This window comes from Theropithecus gelada, chromosome 13 (assembly GCF_003255815.1).
Source record: "Theropithecus gelada isolate Dixy chromosome 13, Tgel_1.0, whole genome shotgun sequence".
Classification (NCBI taxonomy): Eukaryota; Metazoa; Chordata; class Mammalia; order Primates; family Cercopithecidae; genus Theropithecus; species Theropithecus gelada.
This window is the reverse complement of record NC_037681.1, coordinates 19,141,485-19,158,570: the sequence shown is the minus strand read 5'-3', so window position 1 is coordinate 19,158,570 and position 17,086 is coordinate 19,141,485. Positions and strand designations below refer to the sequence as shown.

Sequence of the window (17,086 nt, the reverse complement as noted above, 5' to 3'; positions counted from 1 at the left end):
ACACTGATGTAACAATATTATGAAGAGAAAGTAAACGTATTACAGATGTATTAAAGTTCCCCAAAAATTAGCTGGGCATGGTGGTGTGCGCCTATAATCCCAGCTACTCGGAAGGCTGAGCTGAGGCAGGAGAATCGCTTAAACCCAGGAGCCGAGATTACACCACTGTACTCCAGCCTGGGCAACAGAGCGAGACTCGGTATCAAAAAAAAAAAAAAGATGTATTAAAGTTCCTATGCTTTCCTATGCTTTACGTATATATGCATAAAACCACACATTTATATAACATAGTTGAGGGCTTTGTATGATAAAAGTCTTTTGAGTAATCAGAAATGAAAACAGTCATGGCTTCTGCTGAGTCGCTATTCCTCCTCTGAGGGCACATGAAAGAGGCAGGAAGCTAAAGAGAGGTTTAGTGGAACCCTGGGGGATCAGGCAAAAAGCATGTGGTCTCAGCAAGCCTCACCAATGATCGCTGAAACAAAATAACTGAAGCAGGAACCAGACACTAGTGAAGGTCCCTCCAGCTCTAAAATTCTAATCGATGCCAACTACTTAAAGGGCTACGTTTCTAGATGTCCTCGCTTTCTTTTTATCTTTCCTAACAGTTTTATCTCTTATCTAAGCTTCTTTCATTGATTACTCTCAAGATAGCTTTGTTTGGATTTTTCCCCCCTGCTTATTTTCTGTACCAGGGGTACCTTCATTGTTTCCTTCTGTATCATATACAATCTTCCAACTTTGCGTCTTTACTACCTTAGTTTCTTCCTTACTATCTGGTTCTCTTCTTTGTCCCGGTATTTCTCGGTTTTGATCATCTCTTCCCTACGTACTTCCCTCTTCACATTCCTTGTATTCTTCTTTTTCTACCTATCATTTTTCTTCCATTTAGTTCTTTCCTATATTCCCCATTATTACAATAGTTTAAAAGCATATCCCAGAGAAAGCAGAATGTGGAAAAGATCTAAGTAGAGACTGTAACTAGAGAAGTCAACTGTATCACAAGAGAGAGCTGCTGGAAAGGTAAAAACTGACTAGGAGAATGAGATCAATTTGCAGAGCAGAGACAATGGCAAACCATAAGAGTATGTAACACGATTGCCTAATAAGATCTGAAAACTTTAAAGGTGGGCAGGGAGTTTAAATGTTAAAGGTGGATAATATACTTACATCTAAAAAGCCTGTGTATACCCGCACGGGTAAATGAAATTTAGAAGCATTGGTAATAAGTAAAATGTTGTTATCTATGTGCATGGATGATGTGGAAGGCATAAAAAGCAGGGTAAAAATGTATCCTGATTCATTAGGAAGAATTAAGACTGGTTTGCTGAAGTTGTGAACCTGGGAAATGACAGAAGAGAAAAAAACAAAGTATCAGCATCACCTAGTTGGTAGACCAGGAAAATTAAAATTATGAGGGCTCCTGGACATACTTTAAACATTGTTTTGGCTTCTTCTGGTAGCAACACATCGTGAATGAGGATCGCAAAACTGAAAGTGTTAGTAAGGTAAATTGGCCTTTCCACAGGACCAGCAGGACTGTCTCGGATGTGAAATAATGTTGCAGCGTGATCAAATCCCAAATAACTATTCAAAAAAACAACAAGAACAAAATAAATCATTTTTATTTCCATGTGTTAATTTAAAATCCAAGTTCTTCTGTTGTAAGTATAATTTACATTTAGCATTAGGGACTGTACTAAAGAATTAGAACTATAATATTTTAGTGATTGATTATATGATTTAAAACAATTTAGCCTGCAAAATATTGAAATCTAATATCAAGAACCATTCTCTAATGAATTATATGAATCACACAATTAGAATCAAAGACATATCAACAAAAAAAGCTTTACTTTGAAAAAAATCATGTTTATCAGTGAATTGCAAGGAGCTTCGTTAAAATGAATCTTTGCCAAGTTAAGTATTAAACTATTGGTTAAAGTATAATAGAAAATGAACAACATGTTACTTCCCACTTATAAAAACTTGTAATTCTAGAAGTGTTTATGAATTTACAAAGGAATATAAAGAATTTTGTTTCGAGTGCCAAAATAATAATAATAATAATAGTCACTTACATATCACAAACACATGTCAGAAAGGAAATGGTTCGAATCATCTAAATAATATTGTAAAAAATCAGAGTTTTGAATTATTAAGTCTTCATTTAAGCCCAAATCCTATCATCCCACTTACCCTTTTCTTCTAAGAAAGTAAAATATAAACAAAATATAGGAGGTTTTCTCTTTTATAGATGGGCCTGTTCTTTTAAAAAATGATTCCATCAAGTTTATGTGAACATGGCTAGTATTTCAGAAGGTCATTTAGTAGGAAAACGTAATTTACTGATTAGTAAAAAGTTATAGAATTTATTTTAAAAAGAAACTTACCCATCTAAAACTTCTGCTTGATATGGTATTTCAAGTTTAGAATAACTCTTTTCCTTTGCTTTAACTGTTATTTTCCCAGAAAACTGAGATGGCTTTTTCGCCTTTGATGCTGAAAGGAAGCATTTTAAAAAAATAATCTGTCACCTGTTACTACCAAAGAGAAGTAATGACTTTATGTAAACCAACAAAATCTTAAAAAAAAAAAAAGTTGAGCTTCCAAATTGGCCAACAGAACACTTCTACATTTTAAACGAACCATCACATTTTTCATACAAAAGGGGTAAAACGTTTTATTTTTCCTATAATAAGATAAGCAGATAAAGAATTAGCTGGTGAGCATGGTTCAGGAGGCAAAACACCGGACCTAAGCTGCTTCGCTGTAGCCACAGGCTTTGGCTCCACTTACAGCAGAATTTCTCATCCTCGGCACTATTAACATTTTAGGCTAGATTAATTCTTTGTTGCAGGGGCTGTTTTGTGTACTGTAGGACGTTTAGCAGCATCCTGGACTTCTGCTTTCTAGATGGCAGTAGCATCCCTGCAGCTGTGACTACTCAAATGCCTCTCGACATTGCCAGATATCCCCCTGCAGGCACAATTACCCTCCCACTCAGCCCGGCTGATTTACATTTGACCTGAGAAAGAAATCACATTTCTTGTATAGCTAAAGTCTTGCTCTATCACCAATAAAGTACCATGGTATAAGAAAAGTTAAGAATTAAGAGCTCTCACGTCTCAAATTGGCCAACCCTAAAACTCATGGTGTAAGACGAGATAAATCCCCTCCTGTCATCGTATCATATTGTCTTCATCTTAGATGAAGAAAAACCTTTAGATTTTGTAGCAGTTTTAAATAATCCTGGCTGGGTGTGGTGCCTCACGCATGTAATCCCAGCACTTTGCCAGGCCGAGGTGGGCGGATCACCTGAGGTCAGGAGTTCAAGACCAGCCTGGCCAACATGGTGAAACCCTGTCTCTACTAAAAATACAAAAATTAGCCAGGTGTGGTGGCACGTGCCTGTAATTGCAGCTACTCGGGAGGCTGAGGCAGGAGAATCGCTTGAGCCTGGGAGGCGGAGGCTGTGGTGAGCTGAGACTGTATCACTGCACTTGAGCGTGGGTGACAGAGTGAGACTCTGTCTCAAAAAAATAAAAATTAAAATAAATAAACAAATAAATAATCCCATCTGGAATTACAGAAATTGATTCAGTTGGGTCCAATCTAGGCACCCATTAGATGGTTCTTTTCAAAGCAAATAAAGAAGCTGTTTATGTTTATCCTCCTGAAGTACTTTAGGAACACTTCCATTTATGTGAAGAATTCATATGTGAGTTACGCAAATGTATGTCATCCAACCTCACGACAAAAAAGAACAAGGAAATGGTATGACATGTAGTGTTTGACTATGTGCAGACACAGACTTTCCATTTTAAAAATTCCCATTCGGCCTCTTATTTCTCTGCTTGCTAGTTAGCCATCTCTGGATGCTTCCAATTTTTCACTATTTGTTCTGATGTAAGACTGATTACAAGGGCCACATTTAAGCATTTCATGACATTGTATCATACATAGCAAATAAAGTGGTCAAAAAGCTCACAAAAATTCAGTTGAAAATCATAAAGAATGACTTTTGATGAGAAAGATGCTTAAGTGAACACTGTAGAGTTAACACATATATAAGGTGCATTCTAACAATATTAAAAGGAAAACACACTTCCTGACTGATTTTCACGGCAATCTCAGAGGTGTTTTGTGTGGGGATCCACCACGGTGGTGGGAGAGGTAAATGGTGGGGGGATTTTCACATGATATTAAAAACCCACTTCTAAGAAATGTAGCATTGGCTCTTAAAGATGCTTTCCCTTTGCTGTTATATTTAATTTTACGTATTTCTTTAAGAAACAATGATCTTAGAGCCCATGATCTCAGAAGAATCAACACTAATGTCATCGCATTTATCTCGAGGAGGGAGACATTCACTGGGTGGTCAATACAGGAGCTAGAGAAGAGTAGCTCTTCACCCTTGCAGAGCACGCGGAGAACTTTCTGGCATGTCTGTGTAGGGTGGGTCCTAAATGCTCTCAGGGGTCAGGAGTGACCATTAGCCTCTTTCTCCTCTGTAAGGGAAGACAATGCACCTGGTGATACTGACACGGGTGGACATGAATGTGGTCTCTCAGCAGCACAGAGGACACTACCACAAATGTAGATATAACTGTGGCATTAACGCCTTCTATAATACTATTTCTTGACAATTGTATCATGAAGTATGCTGCCTATGTGGTTTTTTTTTTCTTGGGAGTCCTCACTGAGCTCACAGGATGAACCCTGAGGCCAGCCCCACCTGCATAGCTGCTCCAGACCCTCCCTAGAACTCTCCACAGTGAGCAGCAGGCATAGATGCGCTCATGAACACTATACGAAGTGTGCCAGCATCTGCCTACGTTCATTGATCAAATACTCTCATCCGATGAGGAGCTGAGCTTTACCATGCGGACTCTAAGCAGAGATGGCTTTATCATAAAGCCAAAGTTGAAGCTCTACAGCAGCTACTCACTTGCATGGGTGCCTGTGAAAAAAGCCCTGTTCAGAGGTTCAGTTCTCAGTTAATTATCTATATGGTTAAGCAGCCATTAAGTCATTATTTTAAAAATGTTGTGACAGCAAATTTAATGAATGTTCCATGAAAGTAGGCAGAACTGAATAAAAACGTATAAAAATGGTCTAGTCTGGAGTGACTTAACACTTCAAGTATCAAAATATATACTATACACGTTAGAAATAATAGCTAACTGGACAGTTCTATTATTTTAGCTTAAGTAGGGCCACCTGCTTTGCCTATAAAAGCCAATATATGAAAATGTTACAAAGAATACTTCTTATTTTTGCTCTCAAATTTAAACATGTTTCTGAACTTCAAATATATCATAACCTCATAATTAAGATGAATTACAATAGATACGTGTTTAAAAGGCTAGCCCAGACTACGGAAATGATTCCAATCCTAATGTATTTGCTAGTGTTTTTCTATTGCTAATACTGATTTAGCTTTAGAAAGTTGTGGTATCTTCTCTCATGAATCAATCAAATAACAGTTCATGATGGCTTACGGGGCGGGGGAGGGGGAATCAACCAAAGCAGTAATATAAATTCTGATGGTAAAACAATCTGGATTTCTATATTAAGATGTCAATACAGATGCTTTCTAGTTTACCAAAATAACATCACTCTATCAGAGAGAAAAAGGTGAATACTTGCCATCAAAACTAATGCTCGCAACCTTGGTGTATTTACTTTCTGATGCTTTTAATGTAATTGGTTTAAAATGTACCGTTATAGCATCATTTTGTGGTGTAGGTCGAACACTCTGCAAAGAGAACAAAAATACATACATGGCATTATTTCAGTCTAATGGTTCAGGTGCCTGATACTTACACTGGAAAGTATACAGGAGTACACTGGAACGTGTACTGGAAAAGTAAAGTGGACTCTAAATTTGAAAAGTTTAACTTATGTTGTCCCTTTACATGGAGTAGGCCACACTGGAAAAACTTCAAAGTAATTTCATCAGAATATCTTTATAAAAGAAAATGACCAGAGGAGAACAAACACGACACATTAGTAAGTGTAAGAATCTGAAGACCAACTATTACATTGGGTGTGAGTACAGAAAACATTTTAAAAAGGTACTTATTTTCCAAATGAATGACTAATTCATACACCAGAGGAGGTGACATCAAAAAGACTTACGGATCCCTCTTAAAAAAATTCACAATGCTGAGGAAATACTGAACCATACGATGGTGAGGAATAAATATGAACTTGGGAGCTGGGGTCTCAGTGCCAAGGTAGTTCTGCAGACTTCCTTTCTAGCGGCATTTCCTCTTTCTAGACACGGCTCTGCGAGTGAGGCGTGCTGTCCAGGGAGAGGGCTGTATTGCTGGCTACGGGACTGAGCACGGAGGCAGACCACAGGGATGTTCAGCTTGGAAGGCAGAATGCTTAAATAACAACACACAGAAAAGCTCGTACTTGGAGAGCACGCTTTTTAAAAATACAGTTTAAGGTACAGTTATTTTTTATTTCCTCACTGACACAAAGCCCTTTCAGTTGGAAGGGACCTAAAAGATTCCAACCTCCTTCTCTGTTTTACTAATGAAATTTGCAATATTGATGTTTCAGTAGCTAGGCATCAACAGGTAGGACTGAAACAAGAATTTCTGGGTGGGTGCGGGGCCTTCCCCTGACACTCTGTTGCACAAACATGTATCACAAAATCCTGGTACTGTATACAACTCTTGATTAAAAAATAATCTTCCTTTATAATTACTCTGAATCTGAACCCTCATGGATTGTGCTTGTTGAATTTTGAAGGGCTTTATAAACTTGTCAGAGCCTGCCATTTCCTGAAGAAAAGAACATTGTCCTTTCTGTGAAACTTATCAGGCAAGCCCCTTAACAGGGGCACAGTCAGATCCAGAAAGTCACTATGTTCTTCCCCCTCGATCCCTGCCTGCTCTTTCAGCCCATTTATAAAGGTGAAATCTGCCTCAATGGAACATCAAAGGGCAGTCTCTTGAAGGTGCAATAAGCACCTGAGAAGAGCATGACGAGAGAGAACTATCCTTGTGCCTTGTGTGTGGGATCACAGGGTATGAATCTGATTATATGATAATGATCAAAGATACTGCTGGAGCAGCTCCCTTTCTATTCGTGGGCTAGTCCTGGGCTGTCAGCGAGTGTTCACAGGGTCTGAAATTAAGGCCCTAAGGATGGTTCTGGGGCCTCAGGCTCTCTTGGCATTTTAACTCTTTTTAACTTCCTTCCTTTCTCTTCTTCAAGAACTCCTCAATTGCTTTTGGATCTCTAGCTGGGACTGGGAATGATTTGTTCATAGAATACTTTTACTTATCAATAAGCTTGCTGTTATTAGCAACATTTAAAATACAAATTTCTTCATTCACTGAAAGATGTGTGTGTGTGTTTTTAATAACAAAACAAAGTAGAGTTTGAACTGTAGGACAAATTGGGAAAAGTTCCATTTGGTTATACTATACTATATTACCATGCGAATACTTTCTCCAAAGAGAGGAAATCAGTACAGAAGTGTATGTGACAATCCAGTGGCATCACTTTATGCAACAAAAGGATGTTTAACTAGAGAGATGTGAGCTTGAGTCAGCTGCCCGTCTACTCTGCGGCTCATTTCTCCCACCTGTAAAAAAAAAAAAAAAAAACCTGCCTTGGGAGGCCAAGGCATGTGGATCACGAGGTCAGGAGTTCAAGACCAGCCTGGCCAAGATGGTGAAACCTTGTCTCTACTAAAAATATAAAAATTAGCTGGGCGTGGTGGTGGGTGTCTGTAATCCCAGCTACTTGGGAGGCTGAGGCAGAGAACTACTTGAACCCAGAGGCAGATATTGCAGTGAGCCAAGACTGGGCCACTGCACTCCAGCCTGGGCGACAGAGTGAGACTCCTACACACACACACACACACACACGGCACACACACACACACACACGGCAAATCCTAAGGGGATGGGTTATTTTCTGAGATCTAATAATCTACAACATTTTGAATCCTAAGGGGATGGGTTATTTTCTGAGATTTAATCATCTACAACATTTTGTGAGTCAGTTAATCTTGGTTTTTTTCCCCCACAAATGAGCCACTTTTATCTTGAGGCCAAGCTTTGTTAGAGGTGATCACATGAAACTCTGTAGTTTGCAGAGGACTTCCACAGATATGGCTCCTGAAGTTCCTCACTTGCTCTGCTGAGAGGTGAGGATTGAGAGGTGAAGTCAGCTGGACTTCCTGGACCGAGTGGGGACTTGGAGAACTTTTCTGTCTAGCTAGAGGATTATAAATGCACCAGTCAGAACTGTGTCTAGCTAAAGGATTGTAAATGCACCAATCAGCACTCTGTAAAAACGCACCAATCAACACTCTGTGGCTAAACGATTGTAAATGCACCAATCAGCACTCTGTAAAATGGACCAATCAGTGCTCTGTAAAATGGACCAATCAGAGGACATGCGCAGGGCCAAAAAAAGGAATAAAAGCTGGACACCCCAGCCAGCAGAGGCAACCTGCTTGGGTCCCCTTCCATGATGTGGAAGCTTTGTTCTTTCACTCTTTCCAGTGAATCTTGCTGCTGCTCACTCCTTGGGTCTGCGCTACCTTTATGAGCTGGAACACTCACCACGAAGGTCTGTGGCTTCACTCCTGAAGTCAGGAAGACCATGAACCCACCGGAATGAATAGATTCTGGACACATTTTGGTGACCATGAAGGGACTATTACCAACCGGTGAGCACCATCGGACCCCTTTCACTTGCTATTCTGTCCTATTTTTCCTTAGAATTCGGGGGCTAAATATCGGGCACCTGTTGGCCAGTTTAAAAGCAACTAGCACAGCCACTGGGCTGAAGACACGGGTATCAGGCTTTCTGGGAAAGGGCTAAGAACCCCCGATTCTTTGGAGTTGGGAGTGCTGGTTTGCCTGGAACTAGCTTCCGCTTCTCCTGTACTTCTGGGTTGACCTGAGGGTCAACAGAGAGCAAAGTAATTCAGCTCCGGGATCCCAACAAAAAGTTGGTTGACTGTGGCCACGAGCGAACTCTCAAAGTTACGTGGCCCAAGCGAGACTCGCCCATCTATCCTATCTATCCTGACCCTTGCCCTCTGGGTCCTAATGCCTGTCAGACAAACTTCCTCTCGCCTCTCTTCTCCGAGGCTAGTCCCACTTCTAAAAACCACTCCCTGTCTCTTGTGCTTTTCTAGTTTCTCCTGTAAGAATGATTTCTAGTATAAACTCCAGGACTCTATTCCCTCCTTTAGGCACCCGGACTCACCAATCAGAAAGACATAATTTTTGCCCAAAGCCCCGTTGGGGGTTGGGGGGACTACCTGGAATTTTAGGATCCCTCCTCAGACTAGTAAGCCTAACAAAAGCTATTCCTGAAGCTAGGATAGGGGGAGCCTCAGAAACGATATCGTTCCTATTCATATGATGAGAAGTGATGATAAAAGGCGTCACTCTTCCATCCCTGGAGATCCCTTCCCTCGCTCAGGGTATGGCCCTCCACTTCATTTTTGGGGCATAATATCTTTATAGGACAGGGGTAAAGTCCCAACACTAACAGGAGAATGCTTAGAACTCTAACAGGTTTTCGAAAATGCACCCGTAAGGGCCACTAAATCAGTTTTTCTCAGTTCTCTCTGTGGTCTAGGAGGACAGGCAAGGGTGCAGGTCGAGAATGCGTCATTAAGGGCCACTAAATCTGACCTTCCTCAGTCCTCCTTGTGGTCTAGGAGGAAAACTAGTGTTTCTGCTGCTGTGTCGGTGAGCGTAACTATTCTGATCAGCATGGTCCAGGGACCGTTGCGGGTTCTTGCGCTGGGGGAAAACAAACAAACCAAAACCACAGGCGGTTCTGTCTTTCAGATGGGAAACACTCAGGCATCAACAGGCTCACCCTTGAAACGCATCCTGAGCCACTGGGACCAATTTGACCCACAAACCCTGAAAAAGTGGTGGCTCATTTTTTTCTGCACTACGGCCTGGCCCCAATATTCTCTCTCTCTGATGGGGAAAAATGGCCACCTGAGTGAAGTATAAATTATAATAGTATCCTGCAGCTTGACCTTTTCTGTAAGAGGGAAGGCAAGTAGAGTGAAATACCTTATGTCCAAGCTTTCTTTTCACTGAAGAATCCACAACTATGCAAAGCTTGCAGTTTACATCCCACAGGAGGACCTCTCAGCTCACCCCCATATCCTAGCCTCCCTATAGCTCCCCTTCCTATTAATGATAAGCCTCCTCTAATCTCCCCCACCCAGAAGGAAACAAGCAAAGAAATCTCCAAAGGACCACAAAACCCCCCAGGCTATCAGTTATGTCCCCTTCAAGTTGTAGGGGGAGGGGAATTTGGCCCAACCCCGGGTACATGTCCCCTTGTCCCTCTCTGATTTAAAGCAGATCAAGGCAGACCTGGGTAAGCTTTCAGATGATCCTGATAGGTATATAGATGTCCTACAGGGTCTAGGGCAATCCTTCTATCTCACTTGGACAGATGTCATCCTATTGTCAGATCAAACCCTGGCCTTTAATGAAAAAAATGTGGCTTTAGCTGCAGCCCAAGAGTTTGGAGATACCAGGTACCTTAGCCAAGTAAATGATACAATAAAAGCCAAAGAAAGGGACAAATTCCCTACAGGTCAGCAAACCGTCCCCAGTATGGATCCCCACTGGGATCTAGACTCAGATCATGGGGACTGGAGCTGTAAACATCTGACCTGTGTTCTAAAAGGACTAAGGAGAATTAGGAAAAAGCCCATGAATTATTCAATGATATCCACCATAACTCAGAGAAAGGAAGAAAATCCTTCTGCCTTCCTCGAGCACCTATGGAAGGCCTTAAGGAAATATACTCCCTGTCACCTGACTCCCTTGAGGGTCAATTGATCATGAAAAATAAGTTTATTACCCAATCAGCCACAGATATCAGAAGAAAACTCCAAAAGCGAGCCCTGGGCCCTGAACAAAATCTGGAGGCATTATTAAACCTGGCAACCTTGGTGTTCTTTAATAGGGACCAAGAGGAACAGGCCCAAAAGGAAAAGTGAGATGAGAGAAAGGCCGCAGCCTTAGTCATGGCCCTCAGACAAGCAAACTTTGGTGGTTCAGAGAGGACAGAAAATGGCGCAGGCCAATCACCTGGCAGGTCTTGTTATCAGTGTGGTTTACAAGGACCCTTCAAAAAAGATTGTCCAACGAGAAACCAGCCACCCCCCATCCACGTCTGCTATGCCGAGACAATCACTGGAAGGCACACTGCCCCAGGGCAAAGTTTCTCTGGGCCAGAAGCCCCCAACCAGATGATCCAACAACAGGACTGAGGGTGCCTGGGGCAAGCACCAGCTCATGCCATCACCCTCACTGAGTCCCGGGTACGTTTTTGAGGGCCAGGAAATTGACTTCCTCCTGGACACTGGTGCAGCCTTCTCAGTGTTAATCTTCTGTCTTGGACGACTACCCTCAAGGTCTGTTACCATCCGAGGAATCCTGGGACAGCCTGTAACCAGGTATTTCTCCCACCTCCTCAGTTGTAATTGGGAGACTTTGCTCTTTCACATGCCTTTCTTGTGATGCCTGAAAGTCCCACACCCTTATTAGGGAGGGATATATTAGCCAAAGCTGGAGCTATTATCTACATGAATATGGGGAACAAGTTACCCATCTCTTGTCCCCTACTTGAGGAGGGAATCGACCCTAAAGTCTGGGCATTGGAAGGACAATTTGGAAGGGAAAAAATGCCCGCCCAGTCCAAATCAGGCTAAAAGACCCCATGACTTTTCCTTATCAAAGGCAATATCCCTTAAGGCCTGATGCTCATAAAGGATTATAGGATATTATTAAACATGTAAAAGCTTAGTAAGGAAATGCAGCAGTCCCCGCAACACGCCAATTCTAAGAGTACAAAATCCAAATGGTCAGTGGAGACTAGTGCAAGATCTTAGACTGATCAATGAGGCAGTAATTCCCCTATATCCAGTTGTACGAAACCCCTATACCCTGCTCTCTCAAATATCAGAGGAAGCAGAATTGTTCAGTTTTGGACCTCAAGGATGCCTTTTTCTGTACTCCCCTGTACTCTGACTCAAAGTTTCTCCTTGCCTTTGAGGATCCCACAGACCACATGGCCCAACTTATGTAGATGGTCTTGCCCCAAGGGTTTAGGGATAGCCCTCATCTGTTTGGTCACACACTGGCCCAAGATCTAGGCCACTTCTCAAGTCCATCCACATACTGAAGAATTCAGTATGTGGATGATTTACTTTTGGCTACCAGTTTGGAAGCCTCATGCCAGCAGGCTACTCTAGATCTCTTGAACTTTCTAGCTAATCAAGTGTACAAGGTGTCTAGGTCGAAGGCCCAGCTCTGCCTACAGCAGGTCAAATATCTAGGCCTAATCTTAGCCAGAGGGACCAGGGCCCTCAGCAGGGAACGAATACAGCCTATACTGGCTTATCCTCGCCCTAAGACATTAAAACAGTTACGCGGGTTCCTTGGAATCATCAGCCTTTGGCAAGTATGGATCCCTGGATACAGCGAGATAGCCATTCTATACTCTAATCAAGGAGACCCAGAGGGCAAATACTCATCTAGTAGAATGGGAACCAGGGGCAGAAACTGCCTTCAAAACCTTAAAGCAGGCCTAGTACAAGCTCCAGCTTTAAGCCTTCTGACAGGACAAAACTTCTCTTTATATGTCACAGAGAGAGCAGGGATAGCTCTTGGAGTCCTTGCTCAGACTTGTGGGACAACCCCACAACCAGTGGCATACCTAAGTAAGGAAACTGATGTAGTAGCAAAAGGCTGGCCTCACTGTTTACGGGTAGTTGCGGCAGTGGCCATCTTAGTGTCAGAGGCCATCAAAATAATACAAGGAAAGGGTCTCACTGTCTGGACTACTCATGATGTAAATGGCGTACTAGGTGCCAAAGGAAGTTTATGGCTATCAGACAACCGCCTAGATAGCGGCGCTATACTCGAGGGACCGGTGCTTCAAATACATACGTGTGTGGCCCTCAACCTTGCCCCTTTTCTCCCAGAGGATGGGGAACCAATCGAGAGTGACTGCCAACAAATTACAGTCCAGACTTATGCCACCCGAGATGGTCTCTTAGAAGTCCCCTTAGCTAATCCTGACCTTAACCTATATACCGATGAAAGCTCATTTGTGGAGAATGGGATATGAAGGGCAGGTTATGCCATAGTTAGCGATGCAACCTTACTTGAAAGTAAGCCTCTTCCCCCAGGAACCAGTGCCCAGTTAGCAGAACTAGTGGCACTTACCCGAGCCTTAGAACTGGGAAAGGGAAAAAGAATAAATGTATATACAGATAGCAAGTATGCTTATCTAATCCTACATGCCCATGATGCAATATGGAAAGAATGGGAATTTGTAACCTCTAGGGGAACCCCCATTAAATACCACAAGGAAATTATAGAGTTATTACACGCAATACAAAAACCCAAAGAGGTGGCAGTCTTACACTGCTGAAGCCATCAAAAGGGGAAGGAGAGGGCAGAACAGCAGCATAAGTGGCTGACAGAGGCAGGCAAAGACCAGCAGAAAGGAAAGAGAGAAAGAGACAGAAAATCAGCGAGAGAGAGGGAGGAAGAGACAGAGACAAAGGAGGAGTCAGAGAGAAAGAAAAAGAAATGGAAGTAGTGAAGAAAAAAGTGAACCGTATTCCTTTAAAAGCCAGGGTAAATTTAAAACCTATAATTGATAATTGAAGGTCTTCTTTGTAACCCTATAACACTCCAACACCACCTTGTTGTCCGTGTAAGTAAGGACATACCACAAAAGCACTGAGGGCACTGACAACCCGTAGCCTTCCTATCAAAAATCCTTAAACCAGCAGGTTTCCTAACAGGAGATCTAAATCTTTACTAATTACCATACAAAGGTCAGACCAGACCTAGGAGAAGCTCCTTTCAGGACAGGAGATAGATGGTTCCTCCCAAGCGATTAAGGGAAAAAGACACAATGTGTATTCAGTAAGTGATAAGGGAACTCTTGTAGAAGCAGTTAGAAAAACTGCCTAATAATTGTTCTGCTCAAACCTGCAAGCTGTTTGCACTCAGCCAAACCTTACAGTATTTCCAAAATCAGGAAGGAGCCATCTATACCAATTCTAAGTTAATATGGACTAGATGAGGTTTTATTAATAGCAAAAAATTTTTTAAATCCCAAACTTACAAGGCTTTCAACAAAAGTTTGCTAAAAGTTAACAGTGTAACACGTACTATCCTAACTTCTAATCTTACGGAAATCAGTGCCCCTCAAAGCTCAAGTCCCTCAGCGCAGGGTCATACAACTAATACCCCTACTTACAGAAATGTCCACTGCTACAGGAACCAGAATAGCAGGTTTATTTTATTACCCCACTACAACGAACTCTCAAAGGACTTCTCAGACAGTTTGCAAGAAATCACAAAATCTATCCTTACTCTACGATCCCAAGTAGACTCTGGCAGCAGTGACTCTCGAAAACCGCCGAGGCCTAGACCTCCTCACTGCTGAGAAAGGAGGACTCTGCAACTTCTTAGAGGAAGAGTGTTTTTTTACACTAACCAGTTGGGGATAGTATGAGATGCTGCCCAGCATTTACAGGAAAAGGCTTCTGAAATCAGATGACGCCTTTCAAACTCTTACACCAACCTCTGGAGTTAGGTGACATGGCTTCTCCCCTTTCTACGTCCTGTGACAGCCATCTTGCTATTACTCGCTTTGGGTCCTGTATTTTTAACCTCCTTGTCAAATGTGTTTCTTCTTGGATCGAGGCCATCAAGCTACAGATGGTCTTACAAATGGAACCCCAAATGAGCTCAACTAACAACTTCTACCGAGGACCCCTGGGTCGACCCACTGGCCCCTTGGCGGGCCTAGCAAGTTCCCCTCTGGAGGACACTACCACTGTAGGGTCCCTTCTTCGCCCCTATCCAGCAGGAAGCAGCTAGAACGGTCATTGTCCAATCCCCAACAGCAGTTGGTGTGTTCTATTTAGATGGGGGATTGAGAGGTGAAGCCAGATGAACTTCCTGGATTGAGTGGGGACTTGGAGAACTTTTCTGTCTAGAGGACTGTAAATGCACCAATCAATGCTCTGTGTCTAGCTAAAGGATTGTAAATGCACCAATCAGCACTCCACAAAAACGCACCAATCAGCGCACACTGTCTAGCTAAAGGATTGTAAATGCACCAATCAGTACTCTGTAAAATGGACCAATCAGAGCTCTGTAAAATGGACCAAATAGCAGGACGTAGGTGGGGCCAAATAAGGGAATAAAAGCTGGCCACCTGAGTCAGCAGAGGCAACCTGCTCGGGTCCCCTTCCACACTGTGGAAACTTTGTTCTTTCGCTCTTCACAATAAATCTTGCTGCTGCTCACTCTTTGGGTCCACACCATCTTTAAGAGCTGTAACACTCACCGTGAAGGTCCGTGGCTTCATTCTTTAAGTCAGCGAGACCAAGAACGCACCAGAAGGAACCAACTCTGGATATACAATGAAGGACTGACCATTTTTCAATATGCTTCAAGGCTAGAAGTGGGAGTTCATCAGTAACAAGCACACCATTTTTCGAGTGCTATCAGCCTGTACACCACCAAGCCAGAAATAGCTAAGCAAGGATGTTTGTTAAAATACAGTCACTGTAAGTAGTAAGAACTTAAAATAGCTGATGAATCTTTTTCATATGAAACACACCACTTTAAGATTTTTCTTACCAGATAAAAACTTTACATTAGTATTGCTACCTTAAAATATGCTGCAGTAATAACAAAGAAATATTCAACTGAAAACTCATGTTTTATACAAATGGTCTGAATTGTTCACTCGTTATCAGTAAAAACAAACCCCAATTGTTAAAACCCATTCTCCAAGGAAACAAAAACAGAGCAAACAAACAAACCCAAGACAAAACATTTAAGTAGCCAGCCCATTCTGGTGTGGCTTTAAATGAGAACTAACACACAATCACCACCTTGTAGTAAGCATATTTATACAAACAACCTGTTTTATATTAGTGACTATTGCTAACTCACAGATAATCAAGAAGTGGAAACACTGTTGCAAGTTCCCAGGAAAGGCAGCTCACAAGCTGGCATATGTTCTAAATATAGTTCTAGGCTTTTCTCACAACATTCAGACCCAACTAAAGCTCAGTAACCCTCAAGTGAAATTCAAGGGTCCGGAACATTCTAAAACTGCTTATAAAAGCACTTGAGCAAACAAGGGAAATAACCTTTCAGCATTTAACATTGTATTTCTAATAATGTGTGTACCAATTCACTAAAGCGTATGTTAAGCTGATATGCTTACAGACATGGAAGGACAGAAAGCAAAGGAGACCACTTGGATTCCAATTTGTCCATTACCAAGGGAAACCTCATCCAAACATTCCTCTGAAGACATCTCAGGCAAACTTATTCCATCATTTATATAGCACTAATGTTTTGTAAATGCTGAGGAAAGCCATTTTCTCAAAGTTGCATTAGAGACATACTAGGAGAGTTTGGACCTGAGCATCCTGTCTGTTAGCAGGTGAGGAACTCATATTTGGAATTGTTTGCTTTAGTAATCCCATATTTAGAAAAAGAATGAATTCCCTGAAGGGGAATTAAAAAAAAAATCTCCAGCTTCTAGTACTGCTTAGCAAATCCTAAAAATTCTGTGTTTGTGAAACAGGAGGAGGCAGGAACCCTTCTAAATAGCTATCAGTCTAAGCCTGGTGAATTATGCAGAAAATGCTGAAACACACAGGGAAAACCTTAAGAAGAGCTCTGAAAACTCAGTTTCCACGGTGGGTGGGCTTGCCCCATAGCTGATAAGGTGGGAAGTCTAAGCCACCATCATTTCTCAGGCTGATTGCTAAATCAGATCCCAAGTGGTCTCCTTTGCTTTCTGTCCTTCCATGTCTGTAAGTTCACTCTCCACAAAGTAGCTACAGTGACCTTTTACAACACATAAATCAGATGATGTCACTCTGTTTAAAATCCTATACTAATTTCCCATTACACTTAGAATAAAATCTAAGTATCTCCCAGAGTTCCAGGAAGCCCTGATTAACAGTGAGCTCCATGGGGTAGGGAACTCCGGTGGTCTGATCCACTGC

At 42.0% G+C, this 17,086-nt stretch overlaps 1 protein-coding gene across 1 annotated transcript in view; it reads right to left on the bottom strand.

The window, feature by feature from the left end:
- The window catches only part of TMEM131 (transmembrane protein 131), a 252,530-nt gene that overhangs the window by 58,418 nt on the left and 177,026 nt on the right, over positions 1-17,086 (bottom strand). The window contains exons 12-15 of the mRNA XM_025354313.1: positions 5,653-5,761; positions 2,394-2,502; positions 1,434-1,587; positions 1,171-1,341 (exon numbers count right to left, since the gene is read on the bottom strand). Coding sequence (XP_025210098.1) covers positions 1,171-1,341; positions 1,434-1,587; positions 2,394-2,502; positions 5,653-5,761 — 543 coding nt within the window. The remainder of the gene's footprint in view (positions 1-1,170; positions 1,342-1,433; positions 1,588-2,393; positions 2,503-5,652; positions 5,762-17,086) is intronic.